At 36.9% G+C, this 18,745-nt stretch overlaps 2 protein-coding genes across 6 annotated transcripts in view; one reads left to right on the forward strand and one right to left on the reverse strand.

Annotated features, from left to right (window-relative positions):
• ARMC2 (armadillo repeat containing 2) overlaps window positions 1-18,745 on the forward strand; it is a 202,404-nt gene that overhangs the window by 134,528 nt on the left and 49,131 nt on the right. The gene's annotated exons all lie outside the window — the stretch shown is intronic.
• SESN1 (sestrin 1) overlaps window positions 4,096-18,745 on the reverse strand; it is a 106,528-nt gene continuing 91,878 nt past the window's right edge. For all 4 annotated transcript variants that reach the window (XM_016956098.4, XM_063812587.1, XM_016956099.4 and 1 more), the window contains exons 4-10: window positions 18,250-18,432; window positions 16,272-16,514; window positions 12,223-12,370; window positions 10,550-10,662; window positions 8,424-8,614; window positions 6,200-6,344; window positions 4,096-5,280 (exon numbers count right to left, since the gene is read on the reverse strand). In XM_016956098.4, coding sequence (XP_016811587.3) covers window positions 5,194-5,280; window positions 6,200-6,344; window positions 8,424-8,614; window positions 10,550-10,662; window positions 12,223-12,370; window positions 16,272-16,514; window positions 18,250-18,432 — 1,110 coding nt within the window. In that variant the 3' untranslated portion in view covers window positions 4,096-5,193. The remainder of the gene's footprint in view (window positions 5,281-6,199; window positions 6,345-8,423; window positions 8,615-10,549; window positions 10,663-12,222; window positions 12,371-16,271; window positions 16,515-18,249; window positions 18,433-18,745) is intronic.

Raw genomic sequence — 18,745 nt, forward strand, 5'->3', positions numbered from 1 at the left:
TCACCTGTCTCTCCTTATAAGGGTTTACTGCCACTCATGAGGGCTCCACCCTCAAGACCTAATTACTTCCCAAAGACCACAGGGCTTCAACATGTGAATTTTGGGGGAATGCAAATATTCAGTCCACAGCAAGTGGAATTGCTGTATCATATGGGAATTCTATTTTTAACTTTTTGAGGAACCTCCATCGTGTTTAAGTGGTGATTATCATTTTACATTGTTACCAATGCCACATAAGTGTTCCAATTTCCCCACATCCTCACCAACACTTGTTATTTTGGGAGTTTTAAAAATAGTAGCCACCCTGATGAGTGTGAAGTAATGTGTCTTTGTAATATTGATTTACATTTTTTATAATTAGGCTGAGCACCTTTTCATAATTTTTGTTTGTTGGTCATTTGTATTATCATCTTTGGAGAAATGTCTATTCAAGTCTTTGGACTTTTCTGTTTTTTTTATTTTTGTTTTTTTTTTTTTTTGGAGATGAAGTCTCGCTCTGTCACCAGGCTGGAGTGCATGGAGTACGGTGGCGTGATCTCAGCTCACTGCAATCTCCGCTTCCCAGGTTCAAGCCATTCTCCTGCCTCAGCCTCCAGAGTAATCCCAGTGGGTTACCGGTGCACACCACCATGCCCAGCTAATTTTTGTGTAGAGACGGGGGTTTTCCTATGTTGGCCAGGATGGTCTCGATCTCCTGACCTCATGATCTGCCTGCCTCGGCCTCCCAAACTGCTGGGATTACAGGCATGAGCCACCACTCCCGGCCCCATTTTTTAGTTATTTGGTTTTTTGAGTTGTAGGAATTCTTCATATATTCTGGATATTAACCTCTTATCAAATATATGATTTGTAAATATTTTCTCCTATCCCATAGGTTGCCTTTTCACTCTGTTGATTATGTCCTTTGATGCACAGACATTTTTAAGTCTGATATAATTCCAATGGTCTTTTTTTCTTTTGTTGCCCATAATTTCTGTGTCATATCTAAGAAATCATTGCCAAATCCAATGTTGTGAAACTTTCCCCGTGTTTTCATCTAGTTTTACAGTTGTCAGTCTTACATTTAGGTCTTTGAGTTTTTTAATATATAAGGGTCCAACTTCATTCTTTTGCATGTGCATATCTAGTTTTCCTAGCACCGTTTGTTAAAGAGACTGTCCTGTCCTTATTGAGTGGTCTTGGTACCTTTGCTAAAGATGATTTGGCCATATATGTGAGAATTTATTTCTGGACCCTATTCCATTGGCCTGTATGTTTGACTTTGTGCCAGTTCCACATTATTTTGATTACTGTTGCTTTGCAATATGTTTTGAAATCAGGGAGTGTGAGACCTCCAACTTTGTTCTTTTTCAAGATTGTTTTGGCTATTCAGGGTCCATTGAAGATTCTAGATGAATTTTGGCATGGAATTCTCTACTTCCGTGAAAAATGCCATTGGGATTTTGATAGAGATTGCATTGAATCTACAGGTCACTCTGGGTGACCATGAGATGTCTTTCCATTTATTTGTGTCTTTAATTTCTTAGTAATGCTTTACAGCAGGGGTCCCCAACCCATGGGCCATGGACCAGTACTAGTCTGTGGCCTGTTAGGAACTGGCTGCACAGCAGGAGGTGAGTTGTGGGCAAGCAAGCATTACTGCCTGAGCTCTGCCTCCTGTCTGATCAGCTGCAGCACTGGATTTTCATAGGAGCTTGACCCTATTGTGAACTGTGCATGTGAGGGATGTGGGTTGTGCACTCCTTATAAGAATCTAATACCTGATGATCTGAGGTGGAACAGTTTTATCCTGAAACCATCCCCCACTGCACCGTCCACCCTGGGTCCATGGAAAAACTGTCTTCCATGAAACCAGTCCCTGGTGCCAAAAAGGTTGGGGACTGCTGCTTTACAGTTTTCAATGTATAAGTCTTTTGTCTTAGTCTGTTCAGGCTACTGTAACAAAATACCTTAGACTGGGTAATTTATAGATAACAGAAATTTATTGCTCACAGTTTTGGAGGCTGGGAAGTCCAATATCAAGGATTTGGTGCCTAGTGAGTGTTTTCTTCCTCACAGATGGCACACTCTAGCTGTGTCCTTTCATGGTAGAAGGGGAGCTCCCCAGACCTCTATTAAAGGGCACTAATCCCATTCATGAGAGCAGAGCCCTCTTGATCTTATCACCTCCCAAAGGCCTACTTTTTAATACCACCACATTGAGGATTACATTTCAGCATACAACATACATCAACATACAAATGTGGGGGAAGACACAAACATTCAGCCATCACATATCCCCTTGGTTAGGTTTATTCCTAAGTATTTTATTCTTTTTGATCCTATTGTAAATGGAATTGTTAAATTTTTTTGGATCATTCATTGTTAGTGTATAGAAATACAACTGATTTTTGTGTGCTGACATTGTATCCTACAACTTTGCTGAATTTATGCTTCCTCTTGATCACACCATCCTCTGCTGGGGAAGAGCTAGGGTGAGCAAAATCCACAAACTTTCCTAGCCTTTTGTTGCGGCCTTTTCCTGGCTTTGCATTTGCCTAAATGCTGCAGTTTCCCAATTGGTTTCTAGAGTTCTCACAAAGATATTCTGGCCCATATATTGTTAACTCAGCATCTCTGGGAGAATGAGGACGTGGAGTTCCCAAGTCCATCATCTTGCTGACATTACTCCCATCTACCAGTGTTAGCAAAAAACTAGTATTATGATTCATATATGATATTCGCATATACAAATATGCTAGTAAAATTTCTGATTCATGTATGATATTCACATATATGAATATGCTAATAAAATTTCAGAGTATATTGATAAAAAGTGCTTATCCAACAAGTTTTACTTATCTACTTATCTCCTGGTGGTCTGTATCAAAATCAATCTCATTCTTAGAGATGATTAAGTTTGGCCCAATAAAAAATTTTCCCAAATATGGCCAAAAAAACTCAGATTTTAACTCTTGAATCCTGGGACCCTCAACCCGAAATCTTCTCATGATTATTTTAGAAGAAAATTTTCCTCTGGTTGGGGAAGGTTTTGATATCCCCAGTGTAATGTACCTTCCCTAATTATTTTGGAAACTACTGGTTTCAAAGATTATATAGTAACATTAGAAATCCTGTGTGTTTAGTTTTGAGAAAACACTCCAACAACAGGAAGCACCTGCTAAATGGAAGGCATTGAAACATTAACTTTGTATCACATGCACTTTTATTACTTTAGGTATAAACATATTTTTTAACTCATTAAAATTTTGATTTCAATTTCTAAGTGATTATAAGTTCCAGTGGACTAAATGCATTCTAGTTGATCTTGTTTTGTGATCACTCTACTGCTGATTAGAATCTCTACTAGAAATTTTGTATTTTCAAGAGGAGGAACAAAGAGCAGAAATGGGATAAGTAAAATTTTAACTATCTTCTTGGGTTCAATTGTATTGCTCTGGTGAGAGAACTCAGCAGCAGGCAGAAGAGGACAAAGGCATGATGCATATTCAATGAGTAATGCACTTATAAGTAAGTAAGTTTCTTTAAATATAAAACATATTGAAGATAATAATACTCTATTCCTAGCTAAGGTTATAGTCTTGTCTTCTCATGAGAGTAAATATCCTTGAGGACAGGTACCACCTCTGTTCAAAATTGATCCTTCCCAACCCCTACTTCCACACTACCCCATACATTTGTAGGCAGGCACTAGATTGAGCTCAATAAATGTTTTGAGGAGTAACTAACAGAGTTATCACAACAGCTTCAGTTAAACTTAGAGCTATTTCTACTTGTCTGATGAGTGTCATTTTTTGTTCTGTAGTCTCTCCCTAATGAATCCTTCTTTTTAGTAATTCTTAAAATTCTATTGGAACTCTAAAACAGTTGAAAAGAGAGCAGGCATAGGGCCATACCAGTCATTTCCAAGATAAAAATGGTTTCAGATAAGATTCTAAAGAAAGTCCACTCCTCTTTGTATGTTTCAAAATGGCTTCAAGTGTTGTTTTGCCATTTAAGTGTGAATGTACTTGGCTTATGAAAGTAGATAGAAACTCAAAATTATTACTAATAGTGAAGTCATGATTTTTTAAGAGATTGAGACAGCAAATAAAATTGGAGAAAAATTCTTCTTTATTTAAAAATACCAGTAATACTGACAGACTTCAAAAGCAATTCACGCTTCCAGAATACAAAGTACTTAATACATATTTTCAAACCTGTTTGCATTTCAAAGTTAGCATTTTTGTAAATCAAATTTGATAACCCGACTAAAAATATTTTCCAGCTTTATTATTTAAGGAGCTGCACAACCTTTAAAGTGGGGACCAGGAGGCAGGCAGAGGCAGAGAGACAGAATGCACCCAGGACTGCGCAGCAGTCTACAGCAACATGTCCCACAACTTTGGTGCTGGAAACACAAGTAATGCACAAGACAGCTGCCCTCCAGTGTCAGGATCCTGTGAAACAGCATATCAAAAGATCGCCAGCTTCTTATAATTTACACACTTTCATTTAGGATTGCTTTTTGAAGAAAATCTTTAAGAATGCCATTTTAATTTAATATCCAGAACCCTGAATTTAAAAAACTAATGAAAGAAATTAACTGTTACCATCAAAATGGTTGTTGCTGAGCTGTGTGAGTAGGAATTCTATGCTTTTTTAGATGCAAGAAAATTAACACATAATGCAAGTTTAATTTGAAATCACACAAGTTATGTATGTAGGCTCAGATAGTAGCAATGTTCACTTTTATTACTAATAGCTTAACTGAAACAGCCATCTATTCATTCCTCCAGCAGGAATAGCAGCACCAAGGTCTTCTAAAATTCTTTACATATAAAGCTTAAGTCATTATCCAAGTCCCATTCTTTGCATGCTCCAATTCTTGTTATCTTATTTAACATAAAAGCAACAGGATTTGGAGAGTTACTATTTGCTGTATTAAAACAGTTACACAGCATCTTGTACTGTCAAAAAGCAAAATACTGTGAATGGCAGCCTGTCTTCACAGCTCTAAACTTGAAGCTGCCAAACAGTCACTGCTTGTGCCAGCAGTGGTTTTCCACAGAAAAATAGCAGAAACTAAAGGAATCATGGCACAATGGATTTCTGAATTATTTTGTCTACCATTGGTCCTGGGGCTTAGTACCTTCCCCCTTGTAGACTATATCTGCTGATCATTCCAGAATCATCTTTAATGAAGGAAAGGCATCAGGTCATATAGCGGGTAATGGCTCTCAGAGCATAAAGGAGTTCTGCTTGCATCCTAGCTTCTATAAGAAGCAGATTAACATGAACCTGAATATAAAATACAACATCATATAAGGAAGGGTTACAAGCATTCACAATCAGTTTTTCAGTGAATCTAATGAACACATAAAATAAGTACACTTCCTACACTTCCTATGTAGTACAGAATAACTTAGCCTTGGGTTTGTTGAACAGATTATAAATTTCTCAAAACAGCAGCTATCTTTTTTTTTTTTTTTTTTTTTTTGATGCACAGTTTCACTCTTTCCCAGGCTCGGGTGCAGTGGCACGATCTTGGCTCACTGCAACCTCCACCTCCTGGGTTCAAGCGATTCTCATGCCTCAGCTTCCCATGTAGCTGGGACTACAGGCGCATGCCACTATGTCCAACTAATTTTTTGGTATTTTTAGTATCACCATGTTGGACAGTCTGGTCTTGAACTCCTGACCTGAAGTGATCAGCCTGCCTTGGCCTCCCCAAGTGCTGGGATTACAGGTATGAGCCACCGTACCTGGCCTAATATTCTTTTTGGATAGATTGAGCTTTCATTTATATTTTATCATGTTTCTTGGAGGTTTGTTACATGTCAGAAAATCTAGACACTGTTTTATCAGAATAGCAACTTCCCCTGCCAAATCATTATTCAGTAATTTCTATAAAGATGTTTCAAAGAGAACAGACACTTCTACCTATACCCAGCTTTTATAAAACAGTCTTCTATGTGCTGACAGCCATGCCAGCACTTCTGAAGATGGGCCAGCCCACCTGTGTTCCCTGTCTTTATTCTTTTACTCTATCAACATAATCAGGTTCCCTTCTGAAGGGGTACCTGAGACAGCTGTCCTGGAATGTTTTTCTTTGGGTTGGTAGGGGTGATGGAAAGGGTTTCAGCACCATTAGGTTAGGTGAAGGAGACTACGAATCATTGCTAAGTTACAAAGTAAACAAGCCACAATAGGCACATACCTTCTCAGAGTGCTTGAACTGCCTCCAGAAGCTATCATACATTCTTTTGGTAACCTTTTCAGGAGTGCAAACAACAGTTTTGATATAAACTTTAAAGCTACGATCCAATAGCTGGTTAATTTCACCATAGTCATAATCATCATATCTGTTGAAAGACATAATGAGAATTATGATATTTTCAGTGTATAACCTGTTTTCATCTTACAAAAGTATACACATCAATAGTTAATACTGTATTTTTTCTCTCTTTGTGTAGGCAGCTGTCCCCAAAAATGATAGAGCTTTATAACTGCAGATGAATGAGTGAGTATAAAGGGATAAGAAACAGAGTACTTAGGGAGAGTAACGTAACATTTTTTCTACTACCCAAGTAAATCATTCCTGAAAGCTGACAATATTAACATAGCACTGGGTACCAAGCAATAGTGTATATCTGCAATCATGAACATGTAGCCACACTGAGAAACAAACTATTATTGAGACGGAGTCTTGCCCTGTCGCCCAGGCTGGAGTGCAGTGGTGCTATCTTGGCTTATTGCAACCTCTGCTTCCTGGGTTCAAGCGATTCTCTCACCTCAGCCTCCCGAGAAGCTAGGATTACAGGTGTGTGCCACCATGCCCAGCCAATTTTTGTATTTTTAGTAGAGACAGGGTATCACCATATTGGCCAGGCTAGTCTAAAACTCCTGACCTCTAGTGATCTGCCTGCCTTGGCTTCCCAAAGTGCTGGGATTATGGGCATGAGCCACCGCGCCTGGCTGAACAAATTCTGAAAACAGATTTTGAGTATTATCGAAATTAAGAAACAAATTAATTACATTTGTTATTGGTACTAGTACTTTCTCTCTCTATAGATAGATAGATATCTCTAGATCTAGAGATATATATCTAGATCTAGAGATATCTGTATATATATCTCTAGATATAGAGATATCTGTATATATATCTCTAGATATAGAGATATCTGTATATATATCTCTAGATATAGAGATATCTGTATATATATCTCTAGATATAGAGATATCTGTATATATATATCTAGATATAGAGATATCTGTATATATATATCTAGATATAGAGATATCTATATATAGAGAGAGATATCTATAGAGATAGAGATCTCTCTAGATCTAGATCTCTAGATCTAGAGATATCTATATATAGAGAGAGATACAGAGAGAGATAGATATCTCTCTATATAGAGAAATTTACTTGTATAAATAAATAAAATAAAAATAATTAGAATTACTTTACTCATGTTTCTAGGAGTTTCTGGGGTCAAATGAGAAAAAAGGCAGGGGCTGCGAGGAGAAGGATGGTCTATACTTAGGAGAGCCTATCCTGCTTTAAGCCAAGATGGCTGCATGCACCAGTTGTGTGCGTTGCTCCACTGGGTAATGGATTTCCAATCACATAGGCACTGAAGTCTTCTATTGAGTTTTCAGTGGAAAGGGGACAAAGGTCTTGCAAAGCTGGTTCTACCACCATTCAGGAGGCTAAAGTCAATAGTCTGGCTACTGATTAGTGGGAAATTAGTTTAAAGTTGGTCAGCTGTACTTCAAATGCCAGATCCGTTTAGAGTAGATTAAATAGGGTTTGTAGGTTTTGACCAGAGTCTCTGATAATAGAAAGCCTGATTTTACAGCAAAAATAGTTAGCTAGTAAGCACTGTAGCTCAGAGTTTGTGTGCATGTGTGAGAAGGTGGTATACAATGACTGCATTTTCAATGTAACATAGTAACATGGCTGAAAACCTAACAGCAAGGACATGAAAGTTTTGCATTTTGATTACGTATTATGAGAGCAAGTACTCCTCAGAAGGAGCCTAAGAACAGCCAGAGGGGCAATATAAGGGCACTGATTTCCAAGGAGGTAGAAACATAAGTGTATCAAGAGATAGATTATATGAAGAGAAAAGATACTAAAGGTGTTCAGTGACAAACTTTGTTCTAGGACCAGCTTGCTTGTCCTCCCTTTCCTGGAGGCAGCTGTCATTCAGTTCTTGTCAAGGTCCCTAACTCTCCCTCCTGCCTAGCTAGGAAAGAGAAGAAAAAACTAAGCTGCAATAAAGTGGTTCTTTGAAGCATAAATAGCATAAAAATAAGTTATTGGGGAGGGGATGGGTTTTGATTATGTGTGTGTCTATGTGCATGTGCGCTCCAAGCACTTGAATAATTTGGCCCAGAGGAAAACATCTCTTTATAAACACAGAAAGAAGACTAACCTTATTCCAAACATGCAGTGAATATAGTTCCAAATTGCCCGTCTAAGCATTGAGGTATCAACATCTTTGTGCATTGCCATTGTATTATAAGTAAGATTGTAAGCAATGTGAAATTTTTCATCAATCAACTGTCCCACATCTGGATAAAGGCGATTTACCAAAGAATAACCATGATCTTCCCAGCAATAGTCCTAAATACAGGGAATAGAACAAATGTGAATAAATGTGGTCAAGTACAGTTCTATATCTATAGCTCTGTAGCATGGTAAAAATCATTGTCATTTGGCTGACAATCCAACTGGCTTTTATCCCTAACTCCCAGCTTCACTTACACTCCAATGTTTTTTTCAATTCCCATACTGCAACATGCAAAAGGTTGTGTTTTATAACTCAGTGAGTTTAAAAACTAATAGTCTCATCTCAAAAAAAAAAAAAAAAAACTAATTGTCTCTTCCCCTTACACATCGGCCTTTATCTCTTTCACTCTCTCTCCACTCAGCCCCCCAGATGTGACCAGCTTGGGAGTCCCCTCTCCTTTTCCATTGCTGCAGCCATTCAAGTGGTCTTCAAATTATGAGTGTGTGTGTGTGTTTTAAGAGACAAGGTCTCACTCTGTTGTCCAGGCTAGAGTGCAATGGTATGATCACAGCTCACTGCAGTCTCCAACTGCTGGGCTCAAGCGATCCTCCCTGCCTCAGCCTCCTGAGTAACTGGAACTACAGGCACAGGCCACCTTGCTTGGCTACTTTTAAAATTATTTGTAGAGATAGGGTCTTGTTTTGCTGCCCATGCTAGTCTTGAATGCTTGGCCTCAGTGATTTTCCCATCTTGGTCTCTCAAAGTGCTGGGATTACACGTGGGAGCCACCAGATCTGGCCAAATTTTGTGAATTTTTAATTCAACACATCTATCACCCATTCCTTCTCCTACCTGCACTTCTGCCTTTTAGCCCTATTAACTGAGTCTCCTAATTAGTTTTCCTATATTAAATCTCCTTGCCTCCTTTCTTTCCACCTGAAACAAAACTTAATAAGCCCCTACTTCTTTGTTGCTTTCCTAAAAACACCTCTTTGATAGTATGCCATCACGCTGGTCAAAGCCTACAAACCCCACATAATCTAATGTAAACTGCTTTGACATTTAAGGCACACCTAACCAATTTTAAACATACACCACTAATCAGAAGTAGGAATCTTTAGCTTGAAGCTCTCAGCAGCCAACCAATCTCTTTATAATTCCTTCCTTCACTCTATCCCTCAACCTAAGCTTAATTATTGTCTAGTCTCCTCTACTTACAATACCCTTTTCACCATCCAAATTCTTCAAATCCTAATGTCCCTCCATAAAAAATTTCCAGCCCACATGATGTCTTCAATTTCTAATCTATTGCATAATTATTCTATAACTCTTCCTTGTGCCTAAATTTTGCCCCTTAGTTTATTTATTTTTATTTTTTGAGACAGGATCCCACTCTGTCACCCAGGCTGGAGTGCAGTGGCTCCATCACAACTCACTGCAGCCTCAACCTTCCAGGCTCAAGTGATCTTCCCACCTCAGCCTCCTGAGTAGATGGGACCACAGGTACATGCCACTACACCTGGCTAATTTTATTTTATTTTTTATTTTTATTTTTTTTGTGGAGACAGGGTTTCCCCTTGTTGGCCAGGCTGGTTGTGGAATGCCTCGGCTCAGGCAATCCACCTGCCTCAGCCTCCCAAGGTGCCGGGATCACAGGCGGGAGCCATTGTGCCAGGCCCCTTAGTTTCTTGAGCAAAGAAACAAAATCTTATGGTTCTCAAATATTTTCATAATTCTGGTAAAATAGTTATTATTTAACACTGGCCCCTAACAATATTTGGGAACATTGGGAGTATCAACTCATCTGAATTAAATACTTACATATTTAAATATTTACACAATAAAATTTTTAAGATATACATACATTGAAACTACAGTATGATTCCATGGATGAATTAGAAACAGGCTTTCACCTTTTATTCTGAAACAAGACGAGATACTGCCTGCAAAGCACTTAGCATAGTTCTCAAATCTAAGTGGCTGTTTTGTATTTTAAGTCAGACTGAGATATTTCTAGTCAATCATGTGCATACAAGTTGCAATTTTACCTGGACACGAAATGTTGGAACATGCATCCCATGTCTAGAGAAATCTTTATAGCCATAACTAGTATCCTCAAAATGACGAGATACAGCTCTTGCTGGTGTAACTTCTTCATCATCTGGGAAAAAAGGCCATTGAAAGGTTTTTAAAAATAGGATGCTAGTTAAAATTGATTTTACCCAAAGGAGTAAAAATGGCATAACTCTTTCTCTGATACTGAGTGACCAATATCAACCAAAGTAGTCTTACAATTATACAAAGTAGTTTACTTGCTAGTAAATAGAATGTAGTAAAAGGAGATTTTCTGTTATAAAATGAAAACTCATAGTTGAATTCTCTATGCCTTTTATTGCCTCTTTCATAGACCCTTTCTCTCTCCTCCCATTCCAATTTATATGTATTAGGTTCGACTTATTCAAAGTATGAACATACTTTTGGATAATTTTTAAGATAACTATAAAAATCAGCTATGCTCCAAAATTTAGCACTTAGATTATTTTTGTTGAATATTAATGACATATAATATGTAACATGATCAAAGAAAGAAATCCCATGGGTTAACATTTTTACAGTGCTGCCTGCACTGTGCCTAAGACTTTCTGGACTATCATCATGTTTAGGAGTTGATGAGATTATAGTTTCATGTAAGTGTATCATTAGATGACAACTCTACATCTTTAGGCATGGAAACAAAAATTTTTCCTGGAAGAAAAAAAAGTGAACATCCAACCTCCATTTAAACAAATTTGATTGTTTCTTTGCTATTAAGAAACTCCGTGCTCTTTCTCCCACTCTACTGTATTGTCAAAATACATCTGGAGACACTTTATAAACTTTTTCTCCTTTAAATTACCTGGTTTATATATTATCTCCTGTAGCCTGCATATAGATAAAGGTTAAACATAGAGGATTTAGGTTGTTGGTAATTTAATAAATATCTCCTTTTCACAAATCATATAATTTTTGTTGTTGTTTTTTTAGAGACGGGAGTCTTGCTATGTTGCCCCAACTAGTCTGGAATGCCTGGCTTCAAGGTGATCCTTCCACCTCAGCTTCTTGAGTAGCCGGTACTACAGGTACAAACTGCTGTGCCCAAAAAAATCACAGAATTTTAACTCTAGAAGCAATCTCGGGACTATTTCCTCATATTAAAGAAGAGAAGTGTGGGCAATATAGCAAGACCCCATCTCTACAAAAAAAATTTAAAAATTAAGCAGGCATGGTGGCATGTGTCTGTAGTCCTAGCTACTCAGGAAGCTGAGGCAGGATGATCGCTTGAGCCTAAGAGTCTCAGGTTACAGTGAGCTACAATCACGCCACTGCACTTCAGCCTGGCAACAAAGCAAGACCCTGTTTCTTAAAAAAAAAAAAAAAAAGAGAGAGAAAAAAGAGGGCACTCATATGTTAAGTGACTTAGCCAAGTTCACAAAGCTTATTAGAAGTAATTTTAGTGCCAGAATCCAAATTAAATGTCCTCCCCCTTAGTCTAGGATGTTTTCACTTATGACCTTTTCTTAGTTGCTTGCTTTAAAAATTATTTGTAAATAGGAATACCTATGCAATAGTCTCTCTAAAAGGAAGGACATATTTAGATTGATGCTTTAAAAGTTATTTAAATTCTCTAAATAAAAAGTTGAGTTTGCAATAATTATATTGACTATATAATGGTTGTTCTTACCTGAAGAGAAGACAAACATACTCTCTCTTTTTTCTATTTCAAAACGTGAAGCCATCTCTTCCTGACTTGCCTCTTCTTCATCTCGACATTCCTGTAACTGCCTCATCTTTTCCATGAGGGCTTCAACCTCAAAGAAAGAATCACTTACCTGAAGAAAAAATACAATTAATGTTACATGTGGCAGACATAGAATATATGTGAATTATCTTTTAAGTCTGTCTCATAAGAATTTATATCTTTTTTTTTTTTTTTTTGAGACAGAGTCTTGCTCTGTTGCCCAGGCTGCAGTGCAATGGCGCGATCTCAGCTCACTGCAAGGTCCACCTCCCGGGTTCACGCCATTCTCCTGCCTCGGCCTCCCGAGTAGCTGGGACTACAGGTGCCTGCCACCATGCCCGGCTAATTTTTTGTGTTTTTTAGTAGAGACGGGGTTTCACCGTGTTAGCCAGGAATGGTCTCGATCTCCTGACCTTGTGATCTGCCTGCCTCGGCCTTCCAAAGTGCTGGGATTACAGGCGTGAGCCACTGCACCTGGCCAGAATTTATATCTTAGTAGAATATAGGGAAAATATTCCTATAATTTTAATGTACATGAATGAATAAAAAACTACTTTGGCCTATTAGGAATACAGACATGCAGATTTTAAAATATAAGGAAAAAATGATTTTAAGAACACATTCTAATGCTTTTACCTTATAAAATTAGCAATAATGTCATTACCATTTATGCTGTTTTAAACTACTTGTCAATTTAAAGCAGAACTGCGTAAGATAACTTCTACTTGCTTAATCTTTAAATAAATAAGATACACAAAGTATAAGTGATTTTGCATCAACTGTGTACACTGGGCATACATATTGTCAATGTGTCTATCATCTTTAATAATTAGCTTTATTTCTACAATTTACCAATTAAACATGAAAGATGTCTACATGGCTGGAGTTGGCCACCTGACCTCTGCAAATGGATCTGGCAGCTGTCACTTGCTGGGATGACTAGAGCAGTGTCACACATAGAGTAATGGGGCTGACAAAGGACTGGCCAAGTGGTTTTGCACTAGTCAAACTGGTTATACTTCTATACCCTGCTGCATTCTTGCTACAAAAGCTAGATCAAATCTATGCAATTTATACCTTTCTTATAAAATGAATATATTAAGAAGTCTGGGTTGGGCTAGTGGCTCACGCCTGTAATCCCAGCATTTTGGGAGACCAAGGCAGGAGAATCACTTGAGCCCAGGAGGAGTTCAAGGCTGCAGTGAGCTGTGATTGTGCCACTGTATTCCAGCCTGGACAACAGAGAGAGACTTTGTCTCAAAAAGAGAAAAAAAAGTCTTATCTCAAATCTCAATGTATACATACAAAATTAATGTTTCCCCCCTTATAAATTTATTTTGCCAGGAATGCTTTTAAGACCTCTATCTTCCATTCTTCCTGGCTTCCACCCATTGATCCTTCAGGTAGCAGCTTACATCCTTGTAAACACTGTCATTTACCCCACAAGCTCCAATTATTCTAACACAACCCTCTCCTCTTTCCTTCAGAGGACCAATCATAATTTATAATTGTTATTCGCATGATATTGATTTAATGCAGGCTCCCTTCCCAGACCAAACCTTCATAAAGGTAGGAAATCTGTTTGGTTTACTTGTATATATCCCAAGCCTAGCATAGTACCTGGTACATAGTAGATATTCAAGAAATACTTGCTGGAGAATGACTGTCAGGATAATTCTATATTAAGAGACAATCTATATCACTTGTGCTTTATATTTTCTTTTGATCCAAACAGTTATACTGAAATGCCCAGTATTAAGCCTTTTCTCTAAGACTTTCATGATGGGAAGTGTTTCTATGACGATACTGAAGATTCTTGTGGTGCATGCATGCATTTTCCCCAGTTATTCCTGACATAGAGTCAGTAACCAAATAAAAAATGAGCTGAAAAGGATTAGGTTTCATGATAGGATGACTCAAAGTTTAAAAAAGATCTCTGTCAACTCACATTATCTGTCACTAATTTATTTTGTTTACCTATTCTCCTCTTAAAGAGCCCAAATTTAAGTATTCTTAGGAAAGGTAATTCTTGATAAATTATATTGAAATAAGAGGGAAAGGAAACAAAGTAGGTTTCTTTGTTCCTTCACTGATCTGCTAAAGTTGGGATTAAACAAAAATATGGCATTTCATTTTAATATTAAAATGTTAAAATTGTGTAAGAAAACTCTTTTTTCTTTCCCTTTATAAATTAGCCAGTCTTGGGTATGTCTTTATTAGCAGCATGAGAACAGAATAATACACCAACACTTAGAAGCAACCAATGTGTTCTTCAGTAGCTACTGGAATAAAGAAATGTTGCTACATCCAGAAAATGAAAAATTATTCAGTGCTAAAAAGAAATTAGGTATCAAGCCATGAACAGACATGGAAGAAATTTAAATGTATATTACTAAGTGAAAGAAGCCAATCTGAAAAGGCTACGTACTGTATGATTCCAACTATATAACATTCTGGAAAAGACAACTATGGAGAGAGTAAAGAAATGAATAAGTAGTTTCCAGGGTTGGGAGGGAGGGAAAATTCTTGTTTGTTTGTTACCATTTGTATCTGAAGAGCTGAGTCAGATACTGGATATGTACCTAAAGAACAAGCCATATCAACTCACTGTCAAAGTGTCATCAGTGTAGGCCATAAACCTTCTAAAAGTATCCAACTTACCTGGGAATAGGAAGCTTATTAGAGAAATAAAAATTATCTTCTTTCACTATTCATTCTTTTAATAGAAGGAGAACTAGAAACAATCAAGTATTTTTTTCTTTAGCCTTGTACTAAATTATTGGTAGCAAGGACAAGAATCCATCTCCTAGCATTCTAGCAACTGAATACTCTCTTGGATCCTCTTCTGACTGCCAAGCTTTGAAAAATAATCAGTGGCCATATGCAGGCCTATAACATGAATCTAGGCAGCTCAAAGGAGGGTGAAACTGATGGTCTTTGGCAGTCCTATGATCAACCTTGGGAAAATTATTCTTTCTTGTGCTAATTTCACCATATGTAAATGCTACCTCTTATTTAGCACCTGACAAATGCTAAGTGCTGTACTTGGCATTTTACTTCTTTAGAGACATTTCATTTAAACCTCACAATAACTTTGTGTTTTACTTTTATTTAGATACGAAAGAACTGAGATTCAGTAACTTGCCCGAAGTCAAATATATAAATTAAAGGCAATTCAACCTGTCAAATCTATTTCAAAGGGATAATATAACTCAGAAAATGCATGTAAAGCATTCAGATGGCTGTGGTCCTGCTTCTAAAATTTATTTTTGAAGCATAAAATAAACCCTTGCTTTTTCACTACAACAAAAGAATGCAGGAGGAGATTTTGATTCATCATATATAGGAATTAAAATTTGCTTATAGAAAACTGAACTTGCTCTGTTTCAAAGGAGTAACAAAACTGAGAATATATAAAAGCCAGGAACAGAAGGAATAGAGGTGAAAGCATTTTAACACATTTACATTCACCTGATATCACCTTCTATATTGGTGCAAAGTTAAACATGAAAAAGAATTTTGAAGAGAGAAATTTCTAGATCAAAGTTGATTAAATCTTCTGAAAGATAAAAAATTAAGAAGCCAGACTGTTTATTTTGTGCAAAAGAGAAGAATGTGATTGGCACAAAAAGTCTCCACCACCAGGCCACACTATTTTCAGCCTTCCCTCATGTCACTGCAGTAGCCAATCAATATTATTTGGTCCTGACGGGACACATGCTGTTGGCTCCTGATCCTAAAATTATCTAAATGTAAACTCCTACAGGGTCTTAGAGTTTTGTACATCACTTTTGTAAAATGTTGTATATCACCTAGACTAGTGATGAGCATGTGAGGCAGTCAATAAAACCCTAATGAATGAATAGATATAGGGGCCCAATATCTCCACAGTCTTAAGAGGGTGGGTTTTTCTAAGAAGCCAACTGAAGAAATAATATAACAGCAAGTATTGTGATTAGTTTTATGACAATCTCATGACAAATAATACTTACAGAAACATTTTCTGCTGAGTTGACCGGCATCTCATCCACACTGTGATTGCCATTTGTAATGTCACAGATGCAGTAGTTGCTAACAGAAGGAGGTCTGAATGTGTGGCCACCATCACAATGAATTTCTGGACTGATTCCACAGCCGAATGTGAATGAGGCAAGAGAATGATAGTGTGTGAGTAAAACTACTGCATGTACCAATTCCGCAAGGGACCAGCTGTGCTCTTCAGCTTTTAAAAGTCCCTTAGGGGGAAAAAAAAAGAATATATTTTTGTACTGGGGTGTGGTAAAAGTATACAGTTTATTTTAGTATTTAATTTATTGAAAACATGAGTCATCGTACAAAGCCTAGCATAAAATTATCATTTGAAACATGTAGAACCCAGAATTTGCTAATTTTTATGAATATGCATTCACAAATAGAACTTAACATAATCTGTTAAGACATTCACTATTATTTTGATTTTCTGAAATATTGACTTAAAATGTAAGAGAATGCATTTTGCTTAAAAGTGGCTGCTGTATTTCAGATGCTGGATTATGAATGAATTACTGTGTTGTTAGTTCAAAATCTCAAAGCAAATGCAATAAATTTGTGTTTAAAAGTAGAAGCTGCTGTGTGAAACGCCTGTGCTTTGTTTATTATAAGGCCTCCTCAAGGAATTTTTAAGATAGTGGCTTGAACAACTTGATTAAATATTCCTAAATCATCAAAAAGTTATACATAACTTCTATAATTCTTCTATTCAATTCTGTGTCACTTCTGCTTCATTATCTATTTTGTAATCTTGTATAATTTTTCCTTACTTGACAATATATAAATAGGCATTGTATTAATATATTCAAATCTTATATCTTCTTGATAATATCTTTAATTATCTAATAGTATCTATTCTATGAAATAGATAAGACCAAAAGATGCATCTCTAAGAATTTATAGTGCATGGTAGACAATTTTAGAGAACATCAATCTACTTTTACTCTATTACCTCTATTAATAAATAGAACCAGAACTAGCTTAACATGGCATTTAAAACGTAACATAAAGATGCATAACAATGAGATGCCACTTCACACTTATCACAATGGCTGAAATCCAAAACACTGACACCAATGCTGGCCAAGATGTGGGACAACAGGAATGCTGCTTCATTGCTGGTGGGAATGCAAACTGATACCACCCTTTGGAAGAGTTTTACAGTTTCTTACAAAGGTAAACGTAGGCTTACCGTATTATCCACAAATCGCACACCTAATTATTTATCCAAATGAGGTGAAAACTTTTGTCGACAAAAAACAAAAAACAAAAACCTATACATGAATGTTTACAGCAGCTTTATCCGTAATTGCCCCAAACTGGCAGTAACCAAGATGTCCTTCAATAGGTGAATGGATAAACAAACTATGGCATAACTATACAATAGAGAATTATTCAGTGATAAAAAGAAATGAACTATCAAGTTGTGAAAAAGCATGAAGAAGCCTTAAATGGATGTTGCTAGATGAAAGAAGCCAGTCTGAAAAGCTACATACTTTTGTATGATTCCAGCTGTATGACATTCTGGAAAAGGCAAAACTATATAGAAACAATAAAAAGATGAGTGGTTGCAGGGGTTTAGGGGAAGGGGAAAGCGGGGGGAAAGGGATGAACAGGTGGAACCCAGGGCATTTTTAGGGTACTAACTATTCCATATGATATTGTAATGGATGCGTGACATTAGGCATTTGTCAAAATGTGTAGAACGATACAATGCAAAGACTGAACCCTAATGTGAACTATAGAGTTACTAGTAATATATCAATTACAGCAAATGTACCACAGAAATGCTGTAACAGAAGAAAATGTGCATCTGTGGGAAGAGATTCAGGGGGTAGAAAATAGGAACTCTCTGTACTTTCTGTGCGATTTTTCTGTAATCCTAAAACTGCTCTAAAAAAGTCTGAAATGACTCCCAAGATATATTACCCCACTGCTTACCTCAATGTGTTCTTTGGTAATAAGCCAAGGTCTATGGGCTAACACTTTGTTAAGTTCTCCTAAATTCTGTAGTTTTTGAGGAGCATTCTCTAAACCATTGAGCCACTTGGGGTCCCCACCAACATGAAGGAAATCATTTACATGCAGGTTCACTAAGTAGGAGCACTGATGTCTTGCCGCAGCCTTAAAACAAAAAGATTATTCTAATTATAAATATTAAAACCTTGAACTACATATCCTTTTTATTTACAACATGCAAAAGAGCTAATTAAGTTTATTAGTATGTTTTCAAATTTTCCGTAAACTACAGAAATGCAGTTTTTATATAAACATTTTAAAAATTCAAATACTGTAAGAACCTTAGAAATATTCCAAGAACAAACAAAATATCGATAAAAGTATTTGAACTTTAGACATTTTATCTATATACTTTCAGAACTTCAGATTAAGAAGAAACTTCAATTAAGGTGCCAATCATAAAATAATGGAATATTAT

Source organism: Pan troglodytes, chromosome 5 (assembly GCF_028858775.2).
Source record: "Pan troglodytes isolate AG18354 chromosome 5, NHGRI_mPanTro3-v2.0_pri, whole genome shotgun sequence".
NCBI classification, from domain to species: Eukaryota; Metazoa; Chordata; class Mammalia; order Primates; family Hominidae; genus Pan; species Pan troglodytes.